This window comes from Protopterus annectens, chromosome 10.part0 (assembly GCF_019279795.1).
Source record: "Protopterus annectens isolate FY-2018-M chromosome 10.part0, PAN1.0, whole genome shotgun sequence".
NCBI classification, from domain to species: domain Eukaryota; kingdom Metazoa; phylum Chordata; order Ceratodontiformes; family Protopteridae; genus Protopterus; species Protopterus annectens.
Window position 1 is genome coordinate 1,479,684,779 of NC_056744.1, and position 27,554 is coordinate 1,479,712,332.

The window sequence follows — 27,554 nt, forward strand, 5'->3', positions numbered from 1 at the left end:
GATAACGGGAATAATTTTAATTAATTTTTATTTTAAATAGTTTACATGTATTTATTATTTATATATCATGACCTTAAGTGGTATATGGGTTACATGTACATGTTTACATATTTCATGCAACTAGTAACCAGACTAACCTGACTGTACTTTTGTTCTCGTTCCATCTTGGAAGCTAAGCAGGGTTGGGGTTGGTTAGCACTTGGATGGGAACCATCTGGGTTTATCAGTTGCCTGTAGGCTTTTAAATATTTAAAATTTTAAACATTTCAGTATTTATATATAACTAAGTATTTCTATTGCTCTTTTTATTGGCTCTTTTGTTTTTCAGGCCTGTTTTTAGACGTGAGTTGAGTGTTTTTGTATTGGTGTTATGTATTTTATATGTTACATTTATATTTTATATATTTTTGCGTGGTGAATATTGGATAAAAGGAATGTGCTGCTTTAAGGAAAGTGTGTGTGTGTGTGTGTGTGTGTGTGTGTGTGTGTGTATTAACCAATGAGGTTGCTCTTTAGTGTATTTAAACAGGGTAAACAACTATAGGATTATCTGAAGTTCATAAGAAGTGAAAAAGTGCGAATCTTTTTTATTTTGTGTTTATTAAAGTCCAATAAATTGTAGTTTTGCCATGGGTCAGCCTGAGACAGCTTTTGTTTGGTCTTCTGTAAGGGTACCAAAACCAGTATGCATAGTGCAGGGTAGACATTTAACATGCATGTCAGGTGCATCATGGGTTATCAAGTAAACCTGTCAATGTGGTGATATTTAGTGCAAAACTATATACACAGTGTCTTGAAACCTGATACTTGGCCAAATACGCTAAAGGGAAAACAAACAAACCCTTGTATGGTGCATACTTTCACAGACTAGGTCACATGAGAGAATATGTATTTAGAAATGACTAAGTGTGGTACATAGAAGCTTATCTTGTTCAAAATAAGCTCTTTACAAAGATGCATCTAACAGAATATACCCATTAAATATTTATTTGTCCAGCTCTGGAAATTCTGGCCTACCCACTACTTTTACCACTAACGTACATAGCTACTGCCCATATCACCTGCATTATGCATAATGTGAGACTTAAATCACTTATTTTGTGGTTTGCTACATCTGCTTTGCAACTTGATAGATAGATAGATAGATAGATAGATAGATAGATAGATAGATAGATAGATAGATAGAAGTCAGCCACACTTTTTAACTCTTTATTTTTTAATATATGGATGAATAAAGGTCCAAAATCCTCCACATTCTAAAACCTTTACTGCATAGACTGCATTTTCTACCAGCTCACATAATCTGAGTCTGCATTAGCAGCAAGGAACCACTCTGTAATCCAGTTCTGATTTAACCTAGTGTTGTTAGGTGGAGTCATCATGTAGACAGGACACTGAAAAATAATAAAGAAATGCCTTATAATGTCAATGAGAAGTAATGAAAAGAAATACCTTATGACATCCGTCTGTGATTCCTTGGGAGACAATTTTATTCATTAATGGCAGGTTCCTTATTACTATTTGAGTTTGAAGTGGATAAGGTCACAACTCATTACTCCCATTTGGTTGAGCTGTGGCTTGTCAAGAGCTGATTCTCAGTGACAGTCATTGCTGGCATTGCTTCTACCACATGTCTGGCAGTGATTCACTATGTTCTTCTCTCCACATTAGTCTGACTGTGGACTTAGTATATATGAGTAAAATGAACATCTCCTATATGGGAAATGAGCCCAGGAGGAGCTTGTCTCCCCATAAATGCTTTTACTTTTGTTTGTTACATCTGGGTAAAGCTAAGTCTGGTTGTTTGATCTGTCTGTAGTTTATGTCTGGAACCATACCTGTTACACACTAGAACACATAATAGAAACATCACATGTGCACTTTCATTATATCTAGCATTAAAAAAAAAATCAAGCTGATGCCTGGGTGAGGGCCTCATTAGCTGCTTCCCGTTTGACTCAAATTACATCAGCAGTCATACTAAATGGTCACAGTAGCTAAAAATATTCCACTGTACTTAGAAAGTGGACAATATGTGCTGACCAGAACAGGCAGCAAATATTTTTGCCACTAATAATATTTGTAAAATTATTACTTAGCCACAGACATTGCTTTAATTCTTGAGTGCGCACTTGGTGGACAATAAAAAGATGTCCTGTATGTTTGGGATTCCAATGTTTGTCCATTTAATTATTCCCTGTAGTGCTGATCTCTGCATATTTATGTTTAAAGATATTCAGCTGAGCTGCCTTGTCTGACCTTTTTTAAGACAAAATATAAGCCACAAAGGCAACAAAAAATTTAGAATAGTAAGTCAACCAACATATTTTAAAAGCCAGAGGTAACCAGACCACCAGAACAAAACCCAGGAAAACTAGATACAAACATGCAAACTTCACAGAAATAGTGATCAGAGTTTATAAATGAAGCCAGCAGAAATTCTAAGCACTGCACCTCTGTGCTGCCCATGTTTCAACCCTTGATTTGACATATCACAAGCAGTAGTCTTATTTGTAAGTAGAACATCAGAACCTGAAAGCCTTTCAGTTACTTGTCTTTTCATACAGCAAAATGGTGCAATGCTTAAAACAGTTTGTACTGAAGATGCTGTAATGGGCAGTCATTCATATCACTGAGTCATGGAAATGAGTGACACATTTCCAGGAAAAATATGTGACTGGATCAACAAGCTATTCACATCTTCACACTTTGATGATTTGGGGATAAGAAAAAATAGTAAGGATTGGTGTGGAAAAATGATCTCCTTCATATGGGTGGCTAATGTTTTCTAATGCTATTACTGTATTTGTTTTTGGAATTATGAAGGTCAAAGTCCTGAGGCATGGTAAACCATCCCTGATTCACTAAGAAATTAAACTTGCATAGCCCTACAAACTGTTACTGCTATTAAAACATCTTACCTGGACAGCCATTGTCTTAAGATATGTTATGTTGCAATATGTTACTGCTGTGTTGCATTGTCATATATACATGTGAGTCTTATTTCTCATTTTAGCTGTGCAGCATGCCGCCAACTTATATGTATGTGACTTACAACACCTGGACTTGATGGTTATCAGCATTTATGTGTATTAATTTATGCATTTGTATGGTTCAAGCAGTATTGAAAAGTCCAGCACAATCTATGGGTGTTTTCAGCTTATGACAAACTTGACTTGTGATGATATCATCAACATGGAGCCCTGTTGTAAGTCAAGGACCTGCTGTGTACTATTTTCGAACTGCCTGAAGAAAATGGAGCTTTTCTCTCAGGCCTTATCTGGAAATACGCCATAGTCTTCAAGTTAACAAAAGCAAACAAATAAATACATGCTTATTTACATAAATGCAGAGACAGATGGATACATAAATATCCTAATGACATACCTACTGAGTTATAACACAATACCATCAGCGTTGCATATATATTTTTTCTTTCCGTGATCTTTTGAGTTTTGCACTAATTATTTTAATGTACCAGTTTGGAGAATTTTCACTTGTGCAACAAAAGAACCCAAGCACATATAGCAGTGCCTATTACAATTAAATTTGGTAGAGTGCAAGATAAAATTGTCACTTTGACTTGCTATGTATAAACATCCTAAATAAATCCTAAACTTTCAACTTTACTTTGCAAAATCCACTGGAAGTAACATTACAATTATTTTGATCACAATGTTAAATTAGCAAATTACTTGTGGTAATACAAAAAAATGTTTACTGTACAATAAAATAATTCATTTTTCACTAGCATTCTACCTTTTTCTGATAGTGGTCTTTTTAAAATGACTGCAATAGAAAGAATACAATAAAACTGAGTACTAGAATAATTTCTTATTCAGATTACAGTTTCAAGTGAAATAGTTTCATGGGCTCTTCATTTTTCCCATCATATTTAAGAGAGGGGTTGAAGTAAGGATAGATTGTCTCGGTGAACTTGTCAGTAAATGTGTAGATATGGGACACGTTGTCAGCATTATACAATGACACCTCACCCCTTTCATAGTCCAGGTACACTCCAATCCGCTGGGGTTTCACAGTAAGGGTTAATGATGAACCTGTAACTGTGTACTTATTCCCATTCCTCAGAGTCATCCTCCAATATCCATGCTTTGCCCCCATTTCAAAGCTTCCCTTCCTATTGCTGGATTCTCTGGTGACACCCACATCCCATGCAGTCTTGTTCTTCACCTCCACCTCCCAGTAATGTCGCCCTGAATTGAAGCCCTCTTTCCCAAGTACACAGATATACGTATTAAATCTCTTAGGATTGTCAGGGAGATACTGTGTAACTTCATCATATCTCACACTGGTCAGGTCCTCAGACAGAATGAGATTAGGATGTGCTGTGTCTGGATCCAGGGTCAGAGGTGATGGAACTGTGAAAATAAACATTTTGATTACATCATTTCATAGTAATAAATGAGCACATTTCAAGGTTTCAACAAAGCATTCAAATATGTACTATATTAAGGAAATTTGATGCCCCCCCCAAAAATCCCACTCCTGTAGGTTGGTCTCTACATCTGTTGCAGCTTGGCTACCCTATCAGCCTGCAGCCATCATCAGTCCACTGAGAATTCTGTGATCTGGTCCTAACCATGCCAGCTCACTTTACTGGCAATGTGAGCTGCCACTGGAGGCAGTGAGAAAGCCAAGGAACTAAGAGGATTACTTCAATTATAGCCCTATCTCCCTTCATATGTCTATGGTGTCCAGATGTTGGCATGCAAGGGCTGCTGTGATGCATGTCCATACTTCCATATGTGATGTGACAAGGTGGGACTTTTTCCACTGAAGACAAGTACTTCAATGGATCCCCAGTCTACACCAGGAACACTACTGAGGAAAGTGTGCCATGAGGACACAACTGTCATTGAGAAAGGTGAGCAGGCTGAGCTTTGTTATTCCTCTCCTTTCCCAGGCAAACTCCTCCAGGCACTCAAGCTGCTAATCAAACAGTGATCACCTGAGTTGCAGCTGGGGCTTTCTCTCTCTATACTAACATATCTGGTAAGGGTTAATCAGACTTTGGCACTACACCATCACTAAGACACAAACAGTGCACTCTGTGTCAATCAGTTGTAATTTAATGTCTCAGAAAACTTGACACTTGGAGCTTGGTGTATGTTGCAATGCTTACATAACAAAACTACATTGACATGAATGGCAGCAAAAACATTTAAGAAATTGTACAGGCTAACAGTTATTTTACATTCGGTTTCTCATGACGTTCCTGCACACTGATTTGTGAAAGAAAGTTTAATTTTTATATAATCATTTATAATGGTGATGAAAAATAAATATCACCCTCAATGTTTTCCAGCAAGGGAGTACTGCTATTAACCAGAGAAGGTCTGGTCAGCTCCTATCTTCTTTAACATGTTTCATCATTTATCAAAAAAGAGTACTGGTTTAATTAATTTTAATAAAAAAAAAACAGCAAAATTATACAATGCCCTTATTATGAACTACAGTGCTACTTCACAAAAAGATAAAATGTGGACATGTGTCCTTAAACTAACAAGAACAGATGCCAGACTTGATTTTAACCAAAAGGCCATAACATTTTGCATAGTACTTTTGCACATTTTATTAACCAGTTTTTACAGAATATAAACATCTAAAATAATAAGATGTCATTAAAGTAAAGGGATGGGATGGTATTCATAGGGTCAAGGTTTGCATTTCTATAGCAGTTGTCGGCACAGAGCATAACTACACCTCTAAGCAGATATACCGAGTGCAAGCTATCTATGATGTTTATGGAAATGAGAAAACCTGAGCAAAGAAACACCCACTTTCTACAATATAAAATGGGAAAAATAATGGTCAGTTATGAATTAATTAATTAATTATTGTTTAAAATTTGTTTGACTTCAGATTTTTTTTTTTTGAAGTTGTAGATGAAGGAGGCAATATGCACACTCACTTGAACTAATTTAGGTACTTAAGAGAACCAGTAATCAGTGCAGCTTTTCAGAATGAATTAAAAAACTAAATAGGAGTTTTTGCATTTTCTATAAGGGTGTCCTTATTTGGACACATTAACTGGTTCTTTGAAAGGTGGGAAAGGGGCAGATAAGAAAGACGGAAATGGGGAGACACAAAACAGGAGACACACTCAAGGAAACATTAAGAGGGTTGTGCTGGAGGAGGTAGGAGAAGAGGGTACTATGTTTCTGCCAGGGGCAGACCCACTATTTCTCAAATCTTTATTATATGAGTGGAAAGTTGGGCACAGAAGTAGGGTAAAGGATAAAGGAGAGAGGGTTATGGAAGGAGGGAGGTAAAGAAGAGTTAAAACAAAGCCACCCTGGTCTGAAGGACAGCAAATGTTTCCACTGCCTTATGGGTGGCCCTGATGACAATGGGGAGGAAGCCACTGGTGACTCAGAGGTCAGCACAAACTGAAGATTGTCCTACATGGGCCTGTCCACTACCTGCTCCACCGCATACTCGACTAGGTCCCAAAGCGAATGTCTTTCATGGTTTTCCTGGCGGCTCCGTGTCAGTATGCCTAAAGGACCAAAGCCAACACTTGACCATTGGAATACATTCCTGGGCATGCAGATAATGATCTAGAACAATACCTGATTTGTGAGGAATGTGGATGGGTTCCTGTAGAAAACAGAACATAAATGGGAGAGAAAGGAAAAAAAGAAATGCAAAGTAATGCATAATAAAATAAAAAAAAGATAGGGAGAGTAAAAAGACACACAAAATGGGGAGAGTAAATTGACTGAAAATTAAGTGTTCCATCATTATGTACTTTATAATATAATGTTTAGTGAGCAACTGATATGTAGGTGTAAGATATGAAAATGGTTCTACATTTTATACTAACAAAATAGTCTGCAATATGGTACTAATGTATTGTGTTGGGAAAGATGTCAGTATTACAGTATTTGTGCAATTTGTTTTGATTATTACTTATATCTGAATGATTGAGGCAGCAGTGGTGCAGTGGTTAGTGTTGTAACCTCACAGCAAGAGGTTCTGCTATTCGATTCTCGGCTGGGGCACCTTCTGTGCTGAGTCAGCATGTCCTCCCCGAGGTTGAGTGACATATAAAGACATGCATGTAGGTGTGTGCATGAATGGGTGTGCCTTCTTTGAAGGTTGGGCATTGGGCTGGCTACTTGGCACTGTAAAAATCAACTGCAAATCATTAGCGTACAGTTCTGCTGTGGCGATCCTTAACCAGGAAAAGCCAAAAGACGTTGCTTTTTACTTATATCTGAATGATTACTTTAAAAAAGAAGTGGCCCATTTTCATTTTATTTTTAATAGAATGTTTTCCTTAATCTGCATACTGATTTCCTAGAACAGTGTTTTTATACTTATGAGCACCCTCAGTTAGCCTTTATTTCCTTCTTTCCATAATTAATCTTCTCTTCAGCTACACAAAGAAGAACAAGGATGCATGGTTGTTAACCTAACATTATGTGTATATGCTTGGCTGCCAGAGATTATACATTTACTAAATACCACAGTAGGGATTTAAACATGACATGAAAAATCCTAACAAACAGATTTTGGGCGGTGGCTTAATGGCTAAGTTGGTTGCCTTACAAACACAAGGTGCAGAGTTTGAGTCTCACAAGGGATAATTGGCTAGACTTAAAATAGCTCACAAGGGCAGTTAACTTAACTATAAAGCTATGCCTGTGCATCCAGTAATATATGTATTTCTTACTTCATGGGACAATTATTTTTTCCTAACTTTGTTTACTGAGAAAATAAATACTGAAGGATGTCAAGACTTCCTCTGATTTGATAAATTTGCACTTGTTCCTGCTTGTCTGATTGGGGGCGGGATGCAAATTAAAACATTTGCATTCCAATTTGTGCATGCTCTGCAGTATGCCCTGCATAGATTACATTGTTTTCCTGACATGATATCATGTAAGTAGCTGTAAGTAAGTGACTTCTTAATTTGGGCATTTGTGCAAAAAAACGAAAAAAAAAACAATTTGAACATTTTAGCCTGCAGTGAGTTGTATGCAGGTCTTTCACTTGACAGTTTGCCTCCACTCTACCTACTGTGTGTTGGCTAATTCTGGTCAGCCTTCTGGTACCTGCAACAAGTCAAGTATTCTGGAAATAATTAATTGTCTTACAAAATTAGCAAATCACCAAACAATTTCTGGCCTGCAGTGAATACTGTATTTTTTATATATATGGGTCCCTATTTGTTTCAGAAACTCGAATGATCGAGTTTTTGAAAACCCAAAGTTTTTGAATGGAGATTGTGGCACAGTGCAGTTGTTTTGTAATACTACTCATTGATTGTAATGCAAATATTTTTCTTTGTAATTCATTATGTGATGTAACTTTGTATTATGGAGCTTTTCTCTCTGGGCCTCCACTGAAAACGTGCTCTCGAGCCCAGTGGACCTCCCCGGTCACCAAACTGGAATAAATAAAATAAATAAATTTGTTAACTGGAAAAGTCTGACTTGGAACAAAGCCAATTTTCAGTGGAGGCCTGGAGAGAAACGCTCCAGACACATGTCTTTTTAATGTGAGAGGAAACCAGAGCACTTGGAAGAAACCCACACAAATGCAGGGAGGACATGCAGACTCCACGCAGAAGGCACCCCAGACGAGAATCGAACAGGAGAACCTCTTGCTGTGAGGTGACAACACTACTGCTGTACCTTTCTCTTCACGGCAGTGTCATCTCAGAGTTGGTATACATAATTTGCAGGGAGGGTGGGTGTGGGGAGGGGGCTCATCCCCTGTAAAAAAAAAAAAAAAAAAAAAGGTAGAGTTCTAGTTTTCTGAAACTTGATCAAATGGTCTCGGTCATATGAATTTTGGGTTTATGAAACCTCAGTCATTTGACATAGACCTCTCTCTCTCTCTCTCTCTCTCTATATATATATATATATATATATATATATATATATATATATATATATATATGGGAGCACCTGACAACGTCGACAGCTGAGAACGCCGACAAGGAGATCGCCGACACCAGAAGATCGAAGATTGAGAAGACCGACGGATGAAAACCCCGACGCTGAGAAGACTGACATGGGAAAAGGCTGTGTAAGTATGCGGTAGTGATGGACATTAGGGTGCGAGTAAGGTAAGTGTGCGATATTGACGGTGTCTAGGGATACGGGTGGGTTAAGTGAGTTAGGGTTAGGGCGCGGGTTAGGTAAGTGTGCGATAGTGATAGTCTTTGGGTTAGGGGTGGGTTAAGTGAGTTAGGGTTAGGGCGCGGGTTAGGTAAGTGTGCAATAGTGATAGCCTTTGGGTTAGGGGTGGTTTAAGTGAGTTAGGGTTAGGCCGGGTTAGGTAAGTGTGCGATAGTAAAGGACCTTAGGGTTAGGGTTTGGGTTAAGGGTGTAGATAGTTGTGTATGTGAGGTTTAGTGTGGGTTTGTAAGGATTTTGTGTGTGTGTGTGTGCTTTTGGACAGGGGATTTGTTTTGTTTGTTTATTGTCGGTATTGTGTCGGTATTATGGTGTGTCAGGCATGTGAGGTTTCGTGTTTGTGAACGTTCGGTTATGTGGTGTTTCTGATTTCGTTGTCTGTGTTGTGGTTTGTCGGTGTTGTCAGGTAGATCCATATATATATATATATATATATATATATATATATATATATATATATATATATATATATATATATATATATATATACATATATACATATATATATATATATATATATATATATATAGTAGATATAGATTGTTATAAATATGTATACATACACATATGCAGCTTTAAGTCTACAGCTATTTCAACATTATATATATATATATATATATATATATATATATATATATATATATATATATATACACACACACACACACACACACATGCATATAGATGTCAACATTTAGGTAACATACCTTCACACTATTACCATACCATTATTTAATAACTTATGTAAATTAAGAAGAAAAAGGAAAAAAGTGGAAGTACGTACAGAACTCTGGTCTTTTCACCTGAATCTGCCACTTAGCTACCTGCTCAGCTCTCTGCCTCTGCAGATTGTCATACCCATGTCAACACTGCTGCCTGGAATGGGTAATACCAGTCAGGAATGACAGGTGGTCATCCATGTCCTGCCAGATGTAATTTTTATTTCCATTCTGTGCCAGCTGCTGTACTTTCTAGCTTCTGCAGGTGTGACTCCTACAACAGGTAGACCATGATCTTAGTCTCCTTGTCTAACCAGCTTGCAGCTCGACCTCATGCCTTTACAAGTGCTGCCATCTTTAGAAGTGCCAGAACTAAAGTGAGGAATGTATTCCCAGGACAGAAGTTCAGAGGGTGGGAACCATACCCTCTGAGGTGTGACATCAGCATACTCAACTTATGCAACCATGCAAAGGTATTACCAATGAAGGTGACAGCAGTGTTAAGTCTGGATCAGAAATTGCATTTAAGTAGTAACCTAGGATCCTTTTTTTGTTTAAGATAACATACATATTATTTTGGTTTCAGAAGGGAAATCAATGACCAATCCTTTAAATTAACAGGTATCTTAGTGTGCATTTTGTTTAAACAGAGGAATGGACTGACCTAAACAACATAATGTCATTATGGTGATGCATTAATAAGTTATGGCAGCATGATTCCTAAGTAGTGCTTGTGGAATTCCTTTCCTAATGACTATTCAGTAAATGCATTCCATTAATTACATGCTTATATTGTTTTTAAGGCTTTAGTCAAAGTTAGGGAATGTTAGGATGACAAACAACTCAAACCATAGATACTCTAAATTAAAAAGTACGGAAGTTTATTAAAATAAGCGCTTTCATCCAACTGTAAACAATGGACTTCATCAGATAAAAAAATTCTCCCCTTACAATAACAATCGTACCCATAATGTTATTACTACTCATAACCTAAAAAACTTTAACCCTACAGCTTTTTCTAACTCTCTGAAAGCAATAAATTGGAATAGTCTAAAAACACTTCCTCTAGATAATGCAGTCGCCTATTTCAACACTACCTTCTTAAACCTCCTAGACCATCATGCTCACTAAGAACAAAAAGAATAAAAACCAAAACTGCCCCCTGGCTTACCAAAGATACACTTACTACAATGTGACACAGAGACAAACTCTGGACACACTACCAGAAAAATAAGACCCCCCTCCTCTACAATGAATGCAAAACACTCCAAAATAAAGTAAAAAAGATGATCACCACTGGTCGACAAAATTACTTCTCCTTACTCCAAAACAACAATAAAACTAGCCATCAGAAATTCTGGAAAGGCATCACCACTCTCCTAAATCCCAGTAAAACAGTCACCCCCACCCCAAACCCAAATGCTCTTGACATACACCTGTCTACTCAATTTAACTCTTTCTTCATTGATTCTATTTCCAAATTAACCTCATCTTTTCTAACATTTCCACTCCCTCCAAATTACCGCCACCCTCATCCACTCACCTTCCACCACCATCCAAATTACCCCCACCCTCATCCACTCACATTCCACCAACATCCACTAGTTCACTCCCTCTCCCATCTTCTCATTCTGCACCCTCCACCTCCTTTCCCACTCTCCCTCCCTCCTCATCACTCCCACCTCCAAATACCCCCTCTTCCCACTCCTCACTTTTCTCTTTAAAACCCATACCTACCTCTACCATAAAAAAACTTCTTCTAAAACTGAAACCAGGTTCAAATGCTCCTGACAATATTCCTTCACAATTCCTCAGCATAGCTGCCGAAGCAATTGCCTACCCCATTAGTATTTTAATAAACCGTTCTATCCAAGAAGGCACAGTCCCCCAAATTTGGAAAAAGGCCTTTATCATACCCTTACATAAAGGAGGCAATAATAACAATGCCACTAATTTTTGTCCCATAGCTATCCTGTCTCCCATCTCTAAACTCCTTGAAAAGTGTATCCAACTACAACTTCTACCTTACCTCAGAGATAAGGGCCTATTAACTCCCACACAACATGGTTTCAGACCAGGCCTCAGTACTATGACAGCCCTCCTCTCCTTCCTGGAAACTGTAAACAAAGCCCCAGACTCTGGTCATATTGTTTCTACCCTTCTACTGGATCTCTCTAAGGCCTTTGATACTATCTCCCACAGTCTTCTTATAGCTAAACTCTCTAAGCTTAACTTATCTCTCTCCTCTCTGAACTGGTTCTCCAGCTACTTATCCAACAGATGTCAAGCAGTAAAATGGAAAAAGGCCACCTCCTCATTCCTTAATACACCAACTGGTGTTCCACAAGGTTCCATATTAGGTCACCTCCTCTTTAACATATTTATTAATGACTTTTGTAACTCTATCCCATTCTCTAACATCATCCAATATGCAGACGACTCAACTATTATTTGCTCTGCCACTTCTGTCCCTTTACTTCTAAAGCTAACTCAAGATGCTTTTTCAACCACTGAACAATGGATGAAAAATAATCATTTAGCACTCAACGCTTCTAAAACCAAATTAATGATATCTACTCCCTCTAAAGTCACCCCTTTCAACAATAACACATTTTGTATCACTAGTCATAACAACACAACTCTGGAAATGGTATCAGAGACAAAGCTACTTGGCGTGCTAATTGACAATCAGCTTAAATTTAATTCCCACATACAACTAAATATAAAAAAAAAACATCAAAAACTAGGTATGCTCTATCGACAAAACCATTATCTTACACCCACCACTAAACTCACCCTCTCTACATCCTTTCTCATACCCTCCCTTCTCTATGGAGCTCCACTCCTAACTAATCTACAATCCTCTCTGAAAACTCAACTCTCATGTTGTTACAACAAAATTGCCAAGTTCGCTACTAGCCATAAGTCCTCCACTCACCATTGTTCCTCTCTCCATAAACTAAACTGGCTAGAACTACCTAATCACCTTATCTATACCCAACTAACTTTAGCACACAAGCTCATTCTCAACCACTCACTCTGTCCCTCCCTCTCTTCTGCCTTTAAAATGCATCTACCTGACAGAGTACTACGATCCAATAACCAAAATCTTCTATCCTTTAGTCTAGCATGACACTGGAACTCCCTACCACCACACATTTGTGCTACCCCTACTTACTCTATCTTCAAAAAAACTCTTCACTCATACCTAGTGTCCCAGTGGGAATGCTCCAGCTGCCACCCCACATAACTCACACTGCAAATTTTCTTTTTCTCCCCTTTTTCATTAACATTGCTCCTTCTAACTTCTCCTCAAACTCATAAACTGTTTGTTATTTACTTGCAAACTAGATATTATTCTAGTCTACACCTCTTACTTAAACATTCTATATATTAATGTTCCTGTATATATCTTGTAATCATTCCTTAAAATTCTGCATTACCTGTTCATTTATCTAAAACCTATACTGTTTGCAATGTTTGTTCTTGTCTAATCTAATTGTATATTTTCAATCTATGTCATATTGTTATATTAACTGGTCTGCACTATATTATAACACATGTAAACTTATTATCTACATAATTTTGTAACCTTGATTGCTTATGGAGCTTTTCTCCCCAGGACTCCATTGAAAACGGGTTCACTTTGGCCCAATGGACTATCCTGGTAAACCAACTTCAAATAAATAAATAAATAAATACAACATTTTTTATCTGATGAAGTCCATTGTTTACATTTGTAAATAAAAGTTATTGGCATACTTAATAAAAAACAAAATGTCTAGGAAATGAAGAACAAAGCTTAACTAGGCAGAAACGAAGAATAAAACTTAAAACTTTTGCCTAGCCATTGGTTTTAAGTTTTAGCATACTAATATTTTATGGAGAAATTTTATGTACGGACACTCTTCCCTGTGGCTGACACCACTTAACTCAGCCTGTACATGACCACTCAGAGTCATTTTAGGCCTACAGCTCCACATATACCAGTACATTTAACAGCAATTCATACAAATCAGCTCTGCTGAGCTATATTTGCATGTAAACAATATAAATAAGTCCCAATTCTCACCAGTACTGTTGTAGTCATCATTTTAGCTGTGCTTAGTCAAGCTTGGCAGAGACTGATGTGGAAACACAGGAAATTGTTAAAGTAATATAAAAATATATATATACATATAATTAATGGCAAACTAAGGGAATTTAATTCAGACAGCTATATTACAATGCTGAAACTCTCTGATTTCAGGGTAAAGTCAGGTTCATGTGGAATTGTTGTATGCTGATGTCAGTCAGAGGAGTGTCAAAATTCAAATTATTTATTAATTGTACATACATGGGTGTATATTATGTACAGGAAACTGAAGTGGAGACAGCACTGACTATTTCACTTTGGGCTGGTCATGATGTGAAAAATACATGATGATTTTGGAAAGGGTACATAGCTACAGTGGTGCTTTAATTTATACATGATATTGTACAGCCTGTGTGCAGTCATTCATAATGCCCGACTGTACTGGTTGAAAATAGTGACTAGAAGTAGGTGTGGAACCACTAATTACATTATTAAGTTTGGAAAGCTTTCTGTTCTTAGGATACTGCATTGAAAGTAGATCTGCTGTCTTCCTGCTTCAGATAATGTTGACATGTTTTTGCTGTGAAGTTTGTTGTCAGGGATCTTTCTTAATGTTGCTACAAGCATGCTTTAGCAAAGGTACTCAGGTGTAAAGACTGAAAGGTCCAGTGTCACAGAGCTGATTACTGGGATTCATTTCTGTGAATCAGGTATCATTAGGAACATGGGTGAGTGTGTTGTTCCAGGTGAATGCAAGATACAGCAGCAGCCACAAGAATTCAGACTTAAGACAACGTCAGCCCTGAGAAGAACATTGTGGTTTGGCAAAAGGAGCCCGAAACAAGCTGAGATAAAGAGGTATAGAATGAATTGGCTTTGGGTATAAATGCAGCTGTGGTGAATCACACATTGACACAATGCAGCAACATAGTGGGAAATGCCAGAGCAAGGGTTAGACAGAACACAGATGACCATATCAGGCACCTCCTACACTAATCCTTTTAACACCTGTTTGGCAATACCTTCTCTCCATGCATAAAGATGATTATGGCACTAATGAAGATGCCACAGGTATAACCAGAGGTGATGTGGGCATAGGTAATTTCCCATCTCAGTAGCAACCAAGTCATCTATTCAAGAAGGTTAGTGCATCCCTCACTGAAACTTAGCATTGTGATAATCAATGCAGAGGTTAACTGGTTACATGTAAATGTATGACAATTCTTATCAACAGGTGAACCCTCAACTTCTGCCTATCATGAAACTGCTCTGTAAGTGCATGGTAAGTGTCCTGTATACCTTATTATACAACGTTCATTATTGTGCTTAAAGTATAGATTAACAATGTCAATTACTTCTTCACAGGTTCATCAACAGAAATGCTGTTCCACTATACCAGCACATCTGGAAGATGTCAACAGAAGTATGTCTGTTGATGACGATGACATAACAGTTATATCTGTGACACAGTCTGAGGATAGTGGAACACAGTCGCTAAGTGTAATGGCAGGATCACACACATTACAGCAGGTACATAACTGTAGGAAGTGTTACAGGGTCACACAGACAAGTAGATGAGGACAGGACAGGACAGGCACATGCCCAGTGTACCTCAACACCAGTGTCTCCTCAACCACAGGAACACCTTCAGGAGAATGGTACAGTTTCAGAAGTAGCAATGTCAATTGTAACACCTGTGTTAGGGGGTAACAGGTACAGGCACATGTCACAACTACATCCAGACACACAAAAAGCAGTGGCTGCCTACAAGCAGATGTGCCAAGACATTGTTAGGACCCAGTCCACTGCCACAGAGAGTCAGGTAGAGATGGTGAGAGTACTGCAGCATATACATGACAATTTCATCCAATGCATGGAAATGACAAAGTGTATGGATAATGCCATGATCACATCCATACATAGTATGGTGGCACACACAGCAGCCATTTCTACCTCCCTGTGTACACTTGACAGAAAGTACCAGACTCAAGTAGGAAGCATTAGTCGATGGAGACTAGGACAGTGTACTGTATGGACATGTGAAAGCATAGCAGGTCATACACCACATAGGTTCATAGGTGTGTACTAGGCTATTGAGCCTGGAGCCTTTACAAGCCTAGCCCATAGGAGTGCCCTGGCATTGTGCTGCCCAATGTAATGTACTAAAAAAAATGAAGGGGAGGTAACACAATAGAAGTCAGACAGGCCTCATCAGCATTTTTCTCCACTTGGCAGAACATCCTAGTCAAGGTTGCAGTCATGCAGAACTGTGAGATAAGTGTATATATAGGATCACCTGTATCCTGTCAGTCAGGTCATCATAGGAAGTCAGCATCAAGCTCTCTAGCATATCTTCATGATCAAACCCACCATCATCCTTACTATCCTTAGGATAAATTCTGTAGGTCATGGTGCACACTGCCATTAATGAAAATATCACGTGACAATTCATCAGCATGTGTTTCACCACAGCAATGCTATTGTATAAAATAAAAGCATATGTCTAAAAATATAAAAAGTGGAGGCTTGCAGACTGCAATGCATACCAGTGTTATGGGCCCATTTAGCAGCATGTCTTTGACTTGAAATGCCTACAAGAAGAAGAAATATAAAAAAGAACAAAAATGTAAAGAGGATTGTGAATACTGCAAGGGGGGGACAATATTAAGCGCCTATTCGGCAGCATGTGTTTGACTTCTGTAATGTTAATGATTGCAATATAAAAGTGAAGATAAAAACAAAAAAAAATAAATAAACAGAAAGGGAGAGGGGAAACAGCAGACGTCCATATATATCAGTATTAAAGACGTAACACATAGGGGAAATTAATGATTATAGGGTGTAACAAATCCTGCCAGCATCATTAGCACTGTTGCCACTTCACCCTCAGCACTGTACAAATGATGATCGCTATTACTTCCGAGGACACCAGGGTTGGTGTGTTTGATAGAATGAATGAATGTGATGTCCAGTGCCTTAACAGAAAGACATTATTTCTTAGGTTCATAGGTTCATAGGTTCATACTAGGCTATCTGCCCGAGGGCATTTACAAGCCTAGCCCATCGTTTTGTGGCTTACGCCACCCCTTTAGTATGGGGAACTATACCCCTTATTTTGCTGTGCCTCTTGTGAGCAGTGACACTGAGGTAATCCCTGGGGTATATCTGCGATCTCCCATCCATTGGTCAAGATTTCTCTTGAACAAGGCCAGCGAGGTGCTCTGCCTCACATGTACCGGGATTTTGTTCCACAGCATAGGGAGTCTTTGGGTGATGAATCTATCCCTCCAGCACGTCCTATTAATAGCCGTGTCGAGGTTTAAGTCTCCCGCCCTTGTGGCTCTGATGGATCCAGATTTTTTGAGGTGAAGCATATTCATCAAATCTGGGTTTGACATGGCCTTGTATGTTAGGCAAAGGTCACCTCTGAGCAAGTGGCGACTGAATAGAGCTGGAGTTCTTTCAGTCGGGCAGCATAGGACAGATTTTTGAGACCCTTTATCCTTTTGGTGAGGAACTTTTGTGGCCTCTCCAGCTGCTGCAAGTGTCGGGTCAGATACATTCCGAATGGGGCATTGTACTCAATCATTGGTCTGATGAGTGATGAGTAAAGGGAGACTATGACCTCCCTTGATCTAGATGAGAATCCCTTCATGATAAGGTGGGCAATGTAGAAGGTCTTCCTAACTACTTTAGCTACATGGGTGTCGAATGACAGACTACTATCAACCTGGGTCCCCAGGTCCCTGATAACTTCTTCTGTGCACAGTGGATTGCCACCTATTTGGTAGCTAGGGGTAACCTTGTTTTTCCCGAAGGGTTTGACTATGCATTTTTTGGCATTTAACTTTAGGCTGTGGCTCTGGCACCAGTTATCCATTTCTGTGAGACCCTTCTGAAGGATATCTGTGTCAGATGTGTTTTCTACTATGGCCCAGTTTGCAGTCATCTGCAAACTTTGTCAGCCATAACCCTCCTGTGTTTGCTTGTACTGGAAAAGTAGATGCCAAACAAGAGTGGGCCCAGGACTGAGCCCTGTGGGACACCACTTGTGACAGGCTTTGAGTCTGACATGGCGCCAGCAACTCTGACCCTGTGGGTTCTGTCACTCAGCCAGTTTGCAACCCATCTTGTGATATATGGGTTAACATTTAAGCTGATGAGTTTTTCAATGATACCGGTATTGTATCGAAGGCCTTAGCCAGATCGAGGTAGGCTGTATGGACTGCCTTTCCCTCATCAATGGCTTTGGTGACTGTTTGAAAAAGTCAACCAAGTTTAAAAGGCATGATCTGCCTTTGACAAAGCCAAACTGGGTTGGATCCAAAGTCTGCAAATTCCCTATGTCTTTATTTATGAGGTCCATTATGATCCTCTCCATGGCTTTGCAGATAAGGCTTGTCAAGCTAATGGGCGGTAATTTCCAGGGTCGGTGGAGGCACCGCCTTTGTGAAGTGGGACCACAGTTGCAGTGCGCCACTCCTGGAGTGCGTATCCAGAGGTAAGACTTTGATTAAACAGCTGTCCTAGCTGTGGGTTTAATTCCTCATTGAGTTCGTGGAGCACACAGCCGGGGACACCATCAGGTCCCATGGATGCTGTGTTTTTTGCTTTGGAGAGAGCAGTTCTCACTTGCTGGAGATGTTTGGGGGCTGCAATCGTTTGGTATAGATATCTCTCCTTTTGGGGGGAGAGAAGTTTGCACTGAACCTGTCAGCCAGTATGTTGGCAATGTCTGTAGGATCAGTAATCTTCACATCATTTTGAACTAGTTTTGAGCATATCTGGGAGTTCCCTCCTAGGTTTCTAACATAGCTAAAGAAGGCCTTATGATTGTCTTTTGAGTCTTTAGCTATTTTTCTCTCAAATTTGCTTTGGATGATTTTATGAGAGCTCTTAGTTTTTTACTTATAGTGATCAAGGGTGTCTTACCTTTTAAGGATTTTGCTCTATCTTGTAGTAGCTTCCTCCTTTTGTTGTAGAGTTTGTTTATGGCTGGGGTCCACCAGACTGGACGCTTGCCTTTGGTACAAGGAGTCTTTGTTTTGCTTGGGATTGCCTTATCCATGCAGTCCTGCAGGTGCTGGTAGAAGGCATTTGTAAGTGATTCAGCAGCTAGAGTACTGTTTTCCACTGCTCGGGGCCTTAAAGGAGACCACACTAGTCTTTAGAAGTGTGAAGTCGGCTTTTGAGAAGTTCTTTACTGTGGTCTTTTTATTTCAGGTGGGGTGGGATGAGGACCTCCAGCGAGATTAGTTTGTGATCTGATCTCACCAGTGAGGGGTATACCTCGGTGTTGAACATTGTGCTCCCATGTTCGTGATGATGAGATCAAGTATGTTATCTCCTCTTGTGGGGATGGTGACTAGTTGTTCCATGGCATTTGAGTTTATGAATTCCAGGAACTTTTGGGCTAGGGTGTTTGGGCTTGAGTAGTGTTCCCAGTCTATATTAGGGTAATTGAAGTTACCTAGTATGATGGTGTTTGGTGATACATTTATCCCCTCTAGTGTTTTCAGGAAGGCCATGTGAGGTTCCTGAGTTTGTGAGGGTGGCCTGTAACATGCTACAATTTGCAGAGCAGTCTTGCCTACGGTTAATTGCACCTGGATGGTCTCCGATGCATCGTGCGTTGCCACCAGTCTTGAGGTGTGGGTGTCCTTGATGAATATGGATGCCCCCCCTCCTTTCTTGGTATTGTCCGGATTTTGGGGCCGGAACGCATGATATGAGGTAAAACCTGATAGCGCTGGGGTGCTCTCAGGAGCCTTGAACCAGGTTTCTGTCACAGCACAGACATCGATGTTCTCCATACTGAGAAGGGCCTCGAGTGCGTGCATTTTGAGATTTAGACTTCTGGCATTGAGCAGCATTACCCTTAGTTTTTTCCTTTTTGTGTTCTAGGGTGGTAGGTTTAGAATTTGAGCCTTGCCTAAAAGGCACTATGGGGTGGCAAGAGCCTTTGCCAATATCCGGAATCCCAGGGTGACAGGTGCAAGCCGTCCCTTGGCAGCGTGGCTTGTCCAGCATGTCATCCCAGGCAGACAGATACTGGATCCCCTTTGAATGACACCAGTGTTTAAGCCAATTGTTAAAGCTGATCATCTTATCTCTGTATTGTGGCATCATTCTTGGTGAAGGTAGGATACTGCTCAAGGTCAGGGTCATACCTGCCTGGGCTACATAATCAGAGAGCTCCTCAATGTCTCTTTTCATGTAGTCCAAGGAGGTACGTCTCAGGTCGTTTACACCAGCGTGGACAATGACTGAGTCATATTTGTACCTGCTGTTGAGAGACCTGACTGCTTGCGTTATGTGGCGGATTCTAGCGCCCGACAGGCAGCTTACTGTGACCTTCTCCTTACTCAGTCTGGTGAGCGGGGCGTCAGTGTGTCTGACTATGGAGTCACCAATGACTAGTGTGTCTGGCATTGTGTTTGGCCTTAGGGGCTGTGACTGTTTGACACTCTGACTGTGAGGTCTATGTGTTGCAGGTGTTGTGTTCTGAGGTGGTGGTTGTTTGGGTGTCTGCTTTGGTGGCCTCTGCTGTTTTGGTAGATTTTTGATCAGAGCCTCCGAGTATGTCTTTGTGTGCTTATGTGTATGATTTGAGGTTGTAATGGTACTATGTGAGACTGGGTCTATAGTGTGTGTGGTAACCTTCTCCTCCTGACTGGTCTTGCCAGTCCTATGTTGAGAGAGCTCAGCCTCCAGTTTGGCCGTATAGTTGCATCTCTCGCATGTATTTGTGTTTTGTGGGAGGAGGAGAGGGTTGTCTGTGTACATGAGGCAATTGTAACATTGCCTCAATATTCCCAGGTTCACCAGCTGAGCAGGAGAGGACACTAGCAACTGATCCCTCGACATGCTAGAAGGATAGACAAAAACTTTAAAAAGATTCCGGGGACGTGGGTGACCGAGAAATGGGGGTTGCCTTTTGGGGTACTATCTATGACAAGAGTGCCGTATCAAGGTAATAAGTACTGTAGGAGCAAGTGCTAGGTTTAACAGATAGAGAATAGTCTACTTGGAGTCAAGTAGAGATGATCTTTTTAGTTATAGGATGCGCTGATTTGATCAGTAGTATAGTTCGAGGAAGGTAGTTTTAAGGGAAAATTTGAAGAGTGGACTTTAGGTAGCCCGAATAGTTTAAACCTGCACTTAAAACAGGCAGAAATAGTCATTGAAAGGCTTAAAAGGTCGAAAATGCAGAAAAAAATACTTAGAATCTGGAAAGTTTGTCTTTTCTGGTCTCTGCTGCTCTAGGAACTCTGCTGGATACCACGAGGAGCTGTGCTGAGTTCTCTACAGCTAGAAAAAGCCCGCCAAAGCGTGCTTTATAGCAGGGGGCTGGAAAAGACAGGAAATGACCCAAAATGGCCAATAAACTACAAGTTACTGCTTTAAACCACTCCTCTGAGGACAAACAGGTTATGTATCAGAAAATGATTACAGAACATTAGAACACAGCACCATACATTTTATAAAATTTTCCTTTACTGCAGAGGAAGTAACTCATGAAAACTGCAGTGTAGAATACAACAACAATATATGTTGGAATATATATAAATTTACACAAGCTACTCAGCCAAGTACTGCAATACGAAAGATCAAGTAATGTACATTCCAGGTGAAACATAATCTGCAACTTTCACTACAAAATCTTTAGAAAAAACATGCAGCAATACAGTACAAAACTACATATTAAGTAAATGTTGCTATTACAATTCACTGCATAGATCTCAGTGAGCAGTCAGGCGTGACTCTGACAATATGGTGACAACAGACAGTAAAGATACATAAGCTATGTAAGTAACTGTATAAAAAAAGTAAAGATAAGAAGGACTGTCTGATGAACAGTGGAAGTATTCCTTGCACTCCACAGCACATCACACACATATTGCACTGCATGCATCAATTATAGTCTATGTGTGCTTTTTATAATGAAGGCAGCATTATCCTTAACATCATGGCCCATAGCTGTAGACTAGATGCAGCTTCTTTGCCTGCTCAGCTGTATATCATGCATGAGCCTGCTGCATGGGGTCCCTTCCCACTGTTGCCGGCTGGCCACCAACACTATCACTATTACTGCAAGGATGTACACAGGGAGCTACAGTGCCATCCTGTTGCATTTTTCCACCAGGCTGGTGCATAATCACATTGTGCAACATGCGGTAAATATTCTGCATGCAGTAACAGGGTCATACTAAAGGACACCCCTAGTTCATACAGGCTAAAGAACTGGGCTTTCAGCTAGCCAAATATCCACTCAATAACAATACAGGTCTGGGACAGGGTGATGTTGTATCTTTCTTTGACACCTCCAGTAGGGTTTTGTAAAGGTGCCATCAGCCAAGATTCGAATGTGTACTCTGGATCACCTGAAAAACACAAGAAAATAAAAGGGGGAATATACAATAAGGAAAAGGAGATTTAGTGCTAATTAGTACATTTATAAAGATATAACTATACTGTATATAATTTTCTCTTACCAACAAGGTGACCATGGTGCATCCTACTATGTAGCAAGACACAGTAGAGCAACCTCGTGTCAGATATGAGAATCATGGGCACTGCCAGTATGCTAGGTTGACATGTTGGCGATGCACCCCTATGCATCACACACTGCTTGGCAGCTGATGGAATGGTAGAGCCTCCTATTTGGTGCCACTTTGTCATGGTCCTGATGGGGGTCTAATGGCAAGATGGGTGCAATCTATTACAGCAAACACCTCAGGGAAACATGTCATCCTGAAGAAGTCATGCATGGTTCTGGCTTTGTCTTGAGGTGTCATTGGCAGATAAATATACTGATCCTCATGTGCCAAGAGTATGTCAAGGAAATGCTGAAGTATCATCAAGGCAGAATCCTTTGATATACATAAAGTGCCCCCAATCTGTCTCTGGAATGTTTCCATGGTGAATATAGTGGGGATTATACATAGCTTAATATTCATGGGTATAGGAAGTCTACACAACCCCCACTTCCTATCTGTGGGCCATCCATACAAATCCCTTATAATATACCTGTCCATTGTAACCCTATCAAGTGTTTCTTAATTATCAAACCTATAATGGATTATTCTTTGTCTATATCTGTGCCTTCATGACCAGCTAACAATGCTGGACACCTGGGGTTTTGGCTCACCCAGGACAAGCAGCTCACACTGAGAAATCGCAAGGCTGGCAGCAACAGCAAGCATACTTGCCAAATGCAAAGTAGATAAAAAGGAGCAACTTCTCCTTTTATAATGCTTCTCTGCACGGTGCCAATCCATGTCAAAAACCGACTATGAATAGCAAACAGACACAGAGAGGGGGAATTTGCATTAGCACTTCTAACCCTTTCTCATTTTAATCACATTATGTCTTCATTTGCATAAGTTCATTGACAGCATTCATGCATGAGAGCAACTACCTTCTATGAAACGAACTAAAGGCACAACCTGCCAAATTACCATACGTCTAAGCACAATGACTATGAATACCACCCTATCTTACCCTCTGTGACTCCGGAATACAACAAATATGTTGGCAGACCACCCATTATCACTTAAGGAAACATTTGTACTTTGTAAAATCCTATTAAAATGTTTTCATCTTTTCATATTCTAAAAATACATTCTCAATAATCTCTAACTTTCAGAAAAAATATAATCTTTCTTTAAAACACTTACATAACACTTTGGTTAACTTATATGAGGTCATCTCAAAAAATATTTCATAAAAGGTTACTCTTGACAAAACTGCATTATTTATTTATTTATTTTTAAATATCTATTAACTTTTATTTTTCCAAAACTTCCCATGCCAACTCAAAAAATGTTTATGGTAACACGCATGTGCACTGTAAAGTCATTGGTGAAAACAAAATTTCCAGTTTTCTTAGTTTTAGCTTTTGTAATGCATTTTCAGGTGTTTGCATCATTTTAATTTAAAAAAATCCTCATAGCACCACCTTCCTAATAACTCTCTATAATATTCCCTGAATCTTGCTGAAAACAATTATTGCAATTGATTTTCATGACAACAACACTGTTCAACCGCAGCCTCCATACAGGTTTTATACCAAGTTATTGGAGAACAGCAACAGTCATTCCCCTGCATAAGAGAGGATCATCCACAGACCCAGACAACTACATTCTCATAAATCTGACCAGCCTCATATGCAAATGCAAGGAAAAACTTATCATGGAGCTACTCAATAAGTACATAGGAAATCTCCAAACACTGGACCCATCTCAGTTTGGATTAATAAAGGAAGGTCATACTTATTAAACAAGGTGGACTTTTTTGAAAAGGTCACCAAAGCAGTAGAGGAAGGCAAAGCGGTGCACACCACATACACTGACCTGGTCAAAGCTTTTGAAACGATCCCAGACTCAGTATAGTAGAAAAGCTAAATAAACTGTGAATAAACCCCTATGTTACTGGCTGGCTTACCAACAGGCTCACAGATAGAGGAAGTAATTTCCAAAAAGAGACCAGACCCCAGTGGAGTCCCCCAGGGCCTGTTCAGCATCTACTTCTGTGAAGTAAAAGCCAATACCAAACTGCTCTAAGTTTGCAGATTGCTGTAGTAGTCACTGAATCCTCAAATGACTATTTGTTATACACAAAGGGATCGTGTCTACATCTAACAATGTCATTGTCCTCCTTTACTCAGCCATCATTACGCAAACTGTCGAGTATAATGTCCCCTTTGGATATCAGTCTTGACATATGCAACAACTGGAACACCCTCTGAGATACCTTACTAACAAATACAAAGCCTAAACAGTATATTCTAAATAGACTGACTCAAATCCTTGTCACTATACTCAGTATCCTACAGACTGCTAACAGGTGACCTGTGACTGGCGAACAAGGCATCCTGCGACCCTGTACTGATGGATTTACTGCACATCAGCAAGTCAAATGTCATCAAAAATACTCAGTCTAAGGATGTGAACATGTTCTGAAACATCAGTAAAACAGTTTGGAGGGGCAGATATATCTTGCAGAAGGTACTGCTGCTCTGGAACAGACTCCCCATCCACAAAAAATATCCTAGGACAATTTGGATCTGTGGATGAGAAACAGAAAATGTACAAGATGACTGCCCAGTGTACTACTAACAGACAGAGGCAGCTCAAAAATGTGTTATCTCATGCATAGATTTCCTCAAATTGTCTATGGTATGATCCCAGTTATTTTCATTAGGGGTAATATATAATTACCAACCTTCGGATGGGTAAGGGCAATCTAACACCAAATGGTAATGTTAATTTGAGCCTAATACTTACCTATAAACCTATGAATGCATGTATGCACTTAAGAAAATGGCATAATAGTGTGTTAAAGCTGATATGGAAAGTCAAGCATAAAACATGTTTTGAAAATTGGGGACTGATTTCATTACTGAACTGTAATTACATAGTTTTGGCATACATACATACTACAAAAGAGAATACTGATCATATATATATATATATATATATATATATATATATATATATATATATATGTATATATATTTCTTTTTCTTTTTTTGTGACCCACTGAGGTACACATTTAGCATTCTCAGTCTACTATTTAATTTCATCCAAATATTAGTACATTTAGGGTTTAATTTCCCATATTCCTGAAACAATACCATTATTACTGATTTTAACCTTTCACAAAGCAGCCATACCCTGCCTATCAGAAAAAGATAACATTTAATAACATTTTCCTTTTTTGCAACCTAGTTTACATCTTATCCAAAACTTCTAACAACTGACTTGTGACTAAAGTTTCAACCCCAAAACCTCTTCTTAGAACTGAAAAATTACTTGAATGAAAAATTACTTATTAGAATGCCATCATATCCAAATCCTTTACTTTTACTCATACAGATTCTTAGCCCCAACTTCATTTATACATCCTGCAGTGCTATCATAATCTGGATCTCTCTGTAATCTGCATGAGAAAAGTTACTGGAAACTTCAATTGTGATGCCATTTCACTTTTTGATTCCTGTTGTATAAAATATAATACATACTCAATCAAAATAATAATGTTGTTAGAGGACACCCCTGATGGACTCTTTGCTTCATTAATACATGTCTGATCTGTATAGCCATGGAGTATATTATTATGGATCTCATAAACAATGACATAGGCAATCTCCAAGGATGTGACCCCACCCAGTTCGGATTTTTCAAGGGCTGATCTTGCCTGTTGAACTTGGTTGACTTCTTTGAGACTGTCACCAAGGCCCTGGATGAGGGAAAGTCGGTACACACAGCTTATCTTGATTTGTGCAAGGTCTTTGACACAATCTCCCACTCAGGCATCATCGAGAAGCTAACGCAACTTGGTGTAAATCCCTATCTCATCAGGTGGGTGACCAACTGGCTCACAGACAGGACACTCAAGGTCAAAATAGGTGCCTCTTCCTTCATCAGCAGACCTGCCGCTAGTGGAGTTCACTGGGGATCTCTCCTGGGACGCCTACTGTTTGGCATCTACTTCTCAGAGGTTTAGACAAAGACAAAAGGCCTATGGCTGACAAAGTTTGCGAACAACTGTAAGTTAGGTGCTGTCATTGACTCCCCAAATTATGTTAATATTGAAAGAGGGTCTCACAGCAACTAATGACTAGTCCCAACGTCATGGTCTCAAGCTAAATGCTAAAAAATGTATCATCATACTATTCGGCAAAAAGATGGCCCCTACTGATTACCACATCAATGGCAACCCCCTAAGCATGCAATCTGTGGTGAGAGACCTGGGTACTCATGTTGATAACTATCTCATATTCGACCATCATATAGCGGCAGGAGTCAGAAAAGCCTTTTACTTGGTTCACCTCATAAGTAAAGGAACTGCATCCAGAAAAAAAAAAGGATGTTATTACCTCTCTATACTCCTCCCACATTAGATCAATAATTGAGTATAATGCCCCATTTAGTTTGTACGTCTCTAAACATCTGCACCAACTGGAAAGGCCATAGAAATGCCTCACAAAGAGAAAACATGGCCTCCAACACCTTTCCTATGTGGACAGGCTCAAATCACTGTCACTCTGCTTGGTATCATACAGATTGCTCAGAAGTGATCTGTCTAATTCATGCATTACCCACTCAAAAGGCCTGAATCTAATATGCGACATCAATAAAACCTGCTGGAGAGACAGATTTGTCTACCAGATGCTGCCCTGTCTCTGGAATAGACTTCTCATACACATCAAATATAGTACCTCGCTGATCCTCTTCAAGCACAACCTTGATGAATGGATGGGAAAACACAAATTTGTCCAAGGGGTTCTACCTGTGTCCCTCACTGAAAGGGGTGACAGGTGCTGACTGAGGTTTCTATTTGGGGATAAACTCTTAACTAGGCTTGTAAGGGCCTCAGGGCCAATAGCCTAGTAACCTCCTATGATCCTGTGTTCCAACATGACCATATTATCCAAGATATTATTCTATTTTTAAACCCTATTTTTTAATATGGAATATGGAATCTCTGTTGCAAAACTCTATTTTTCAAACTCTTCATCAATGAAACATGAAAAGTGGCATCACATACCCTTACAATATCTTGTTTCCATAAAAATCTTACTCT

The 27,554-nt window shown here is 39.5% G+C and overlaps 1 protein-coding gene across 1 annotated transcript in view; it reads right to left on the reverse strand.

The window, feature by feature from the left end:
- Window positions 1-483: 483 nt before the first annotated feature.
- LOC122814313 (zinc-binding protein A33-like) overlaps window positions 484-27,554 on the reverse strand; it is a 112,306-nt gene continuing 85,235 nt past the window's right edge. The window contains exon 5 of the mRNA XM_044086900.1: window positions 484-4,379. Within this exon, the coding sequence (XP_043942835.1) occupies window positions 3,844-4,379 (536 nt within the window). The 3' untranslated portion in view covers window positions 484-3,843. The remainder of the gene's footprint in view (window positions 4,380-27,554) is intronic.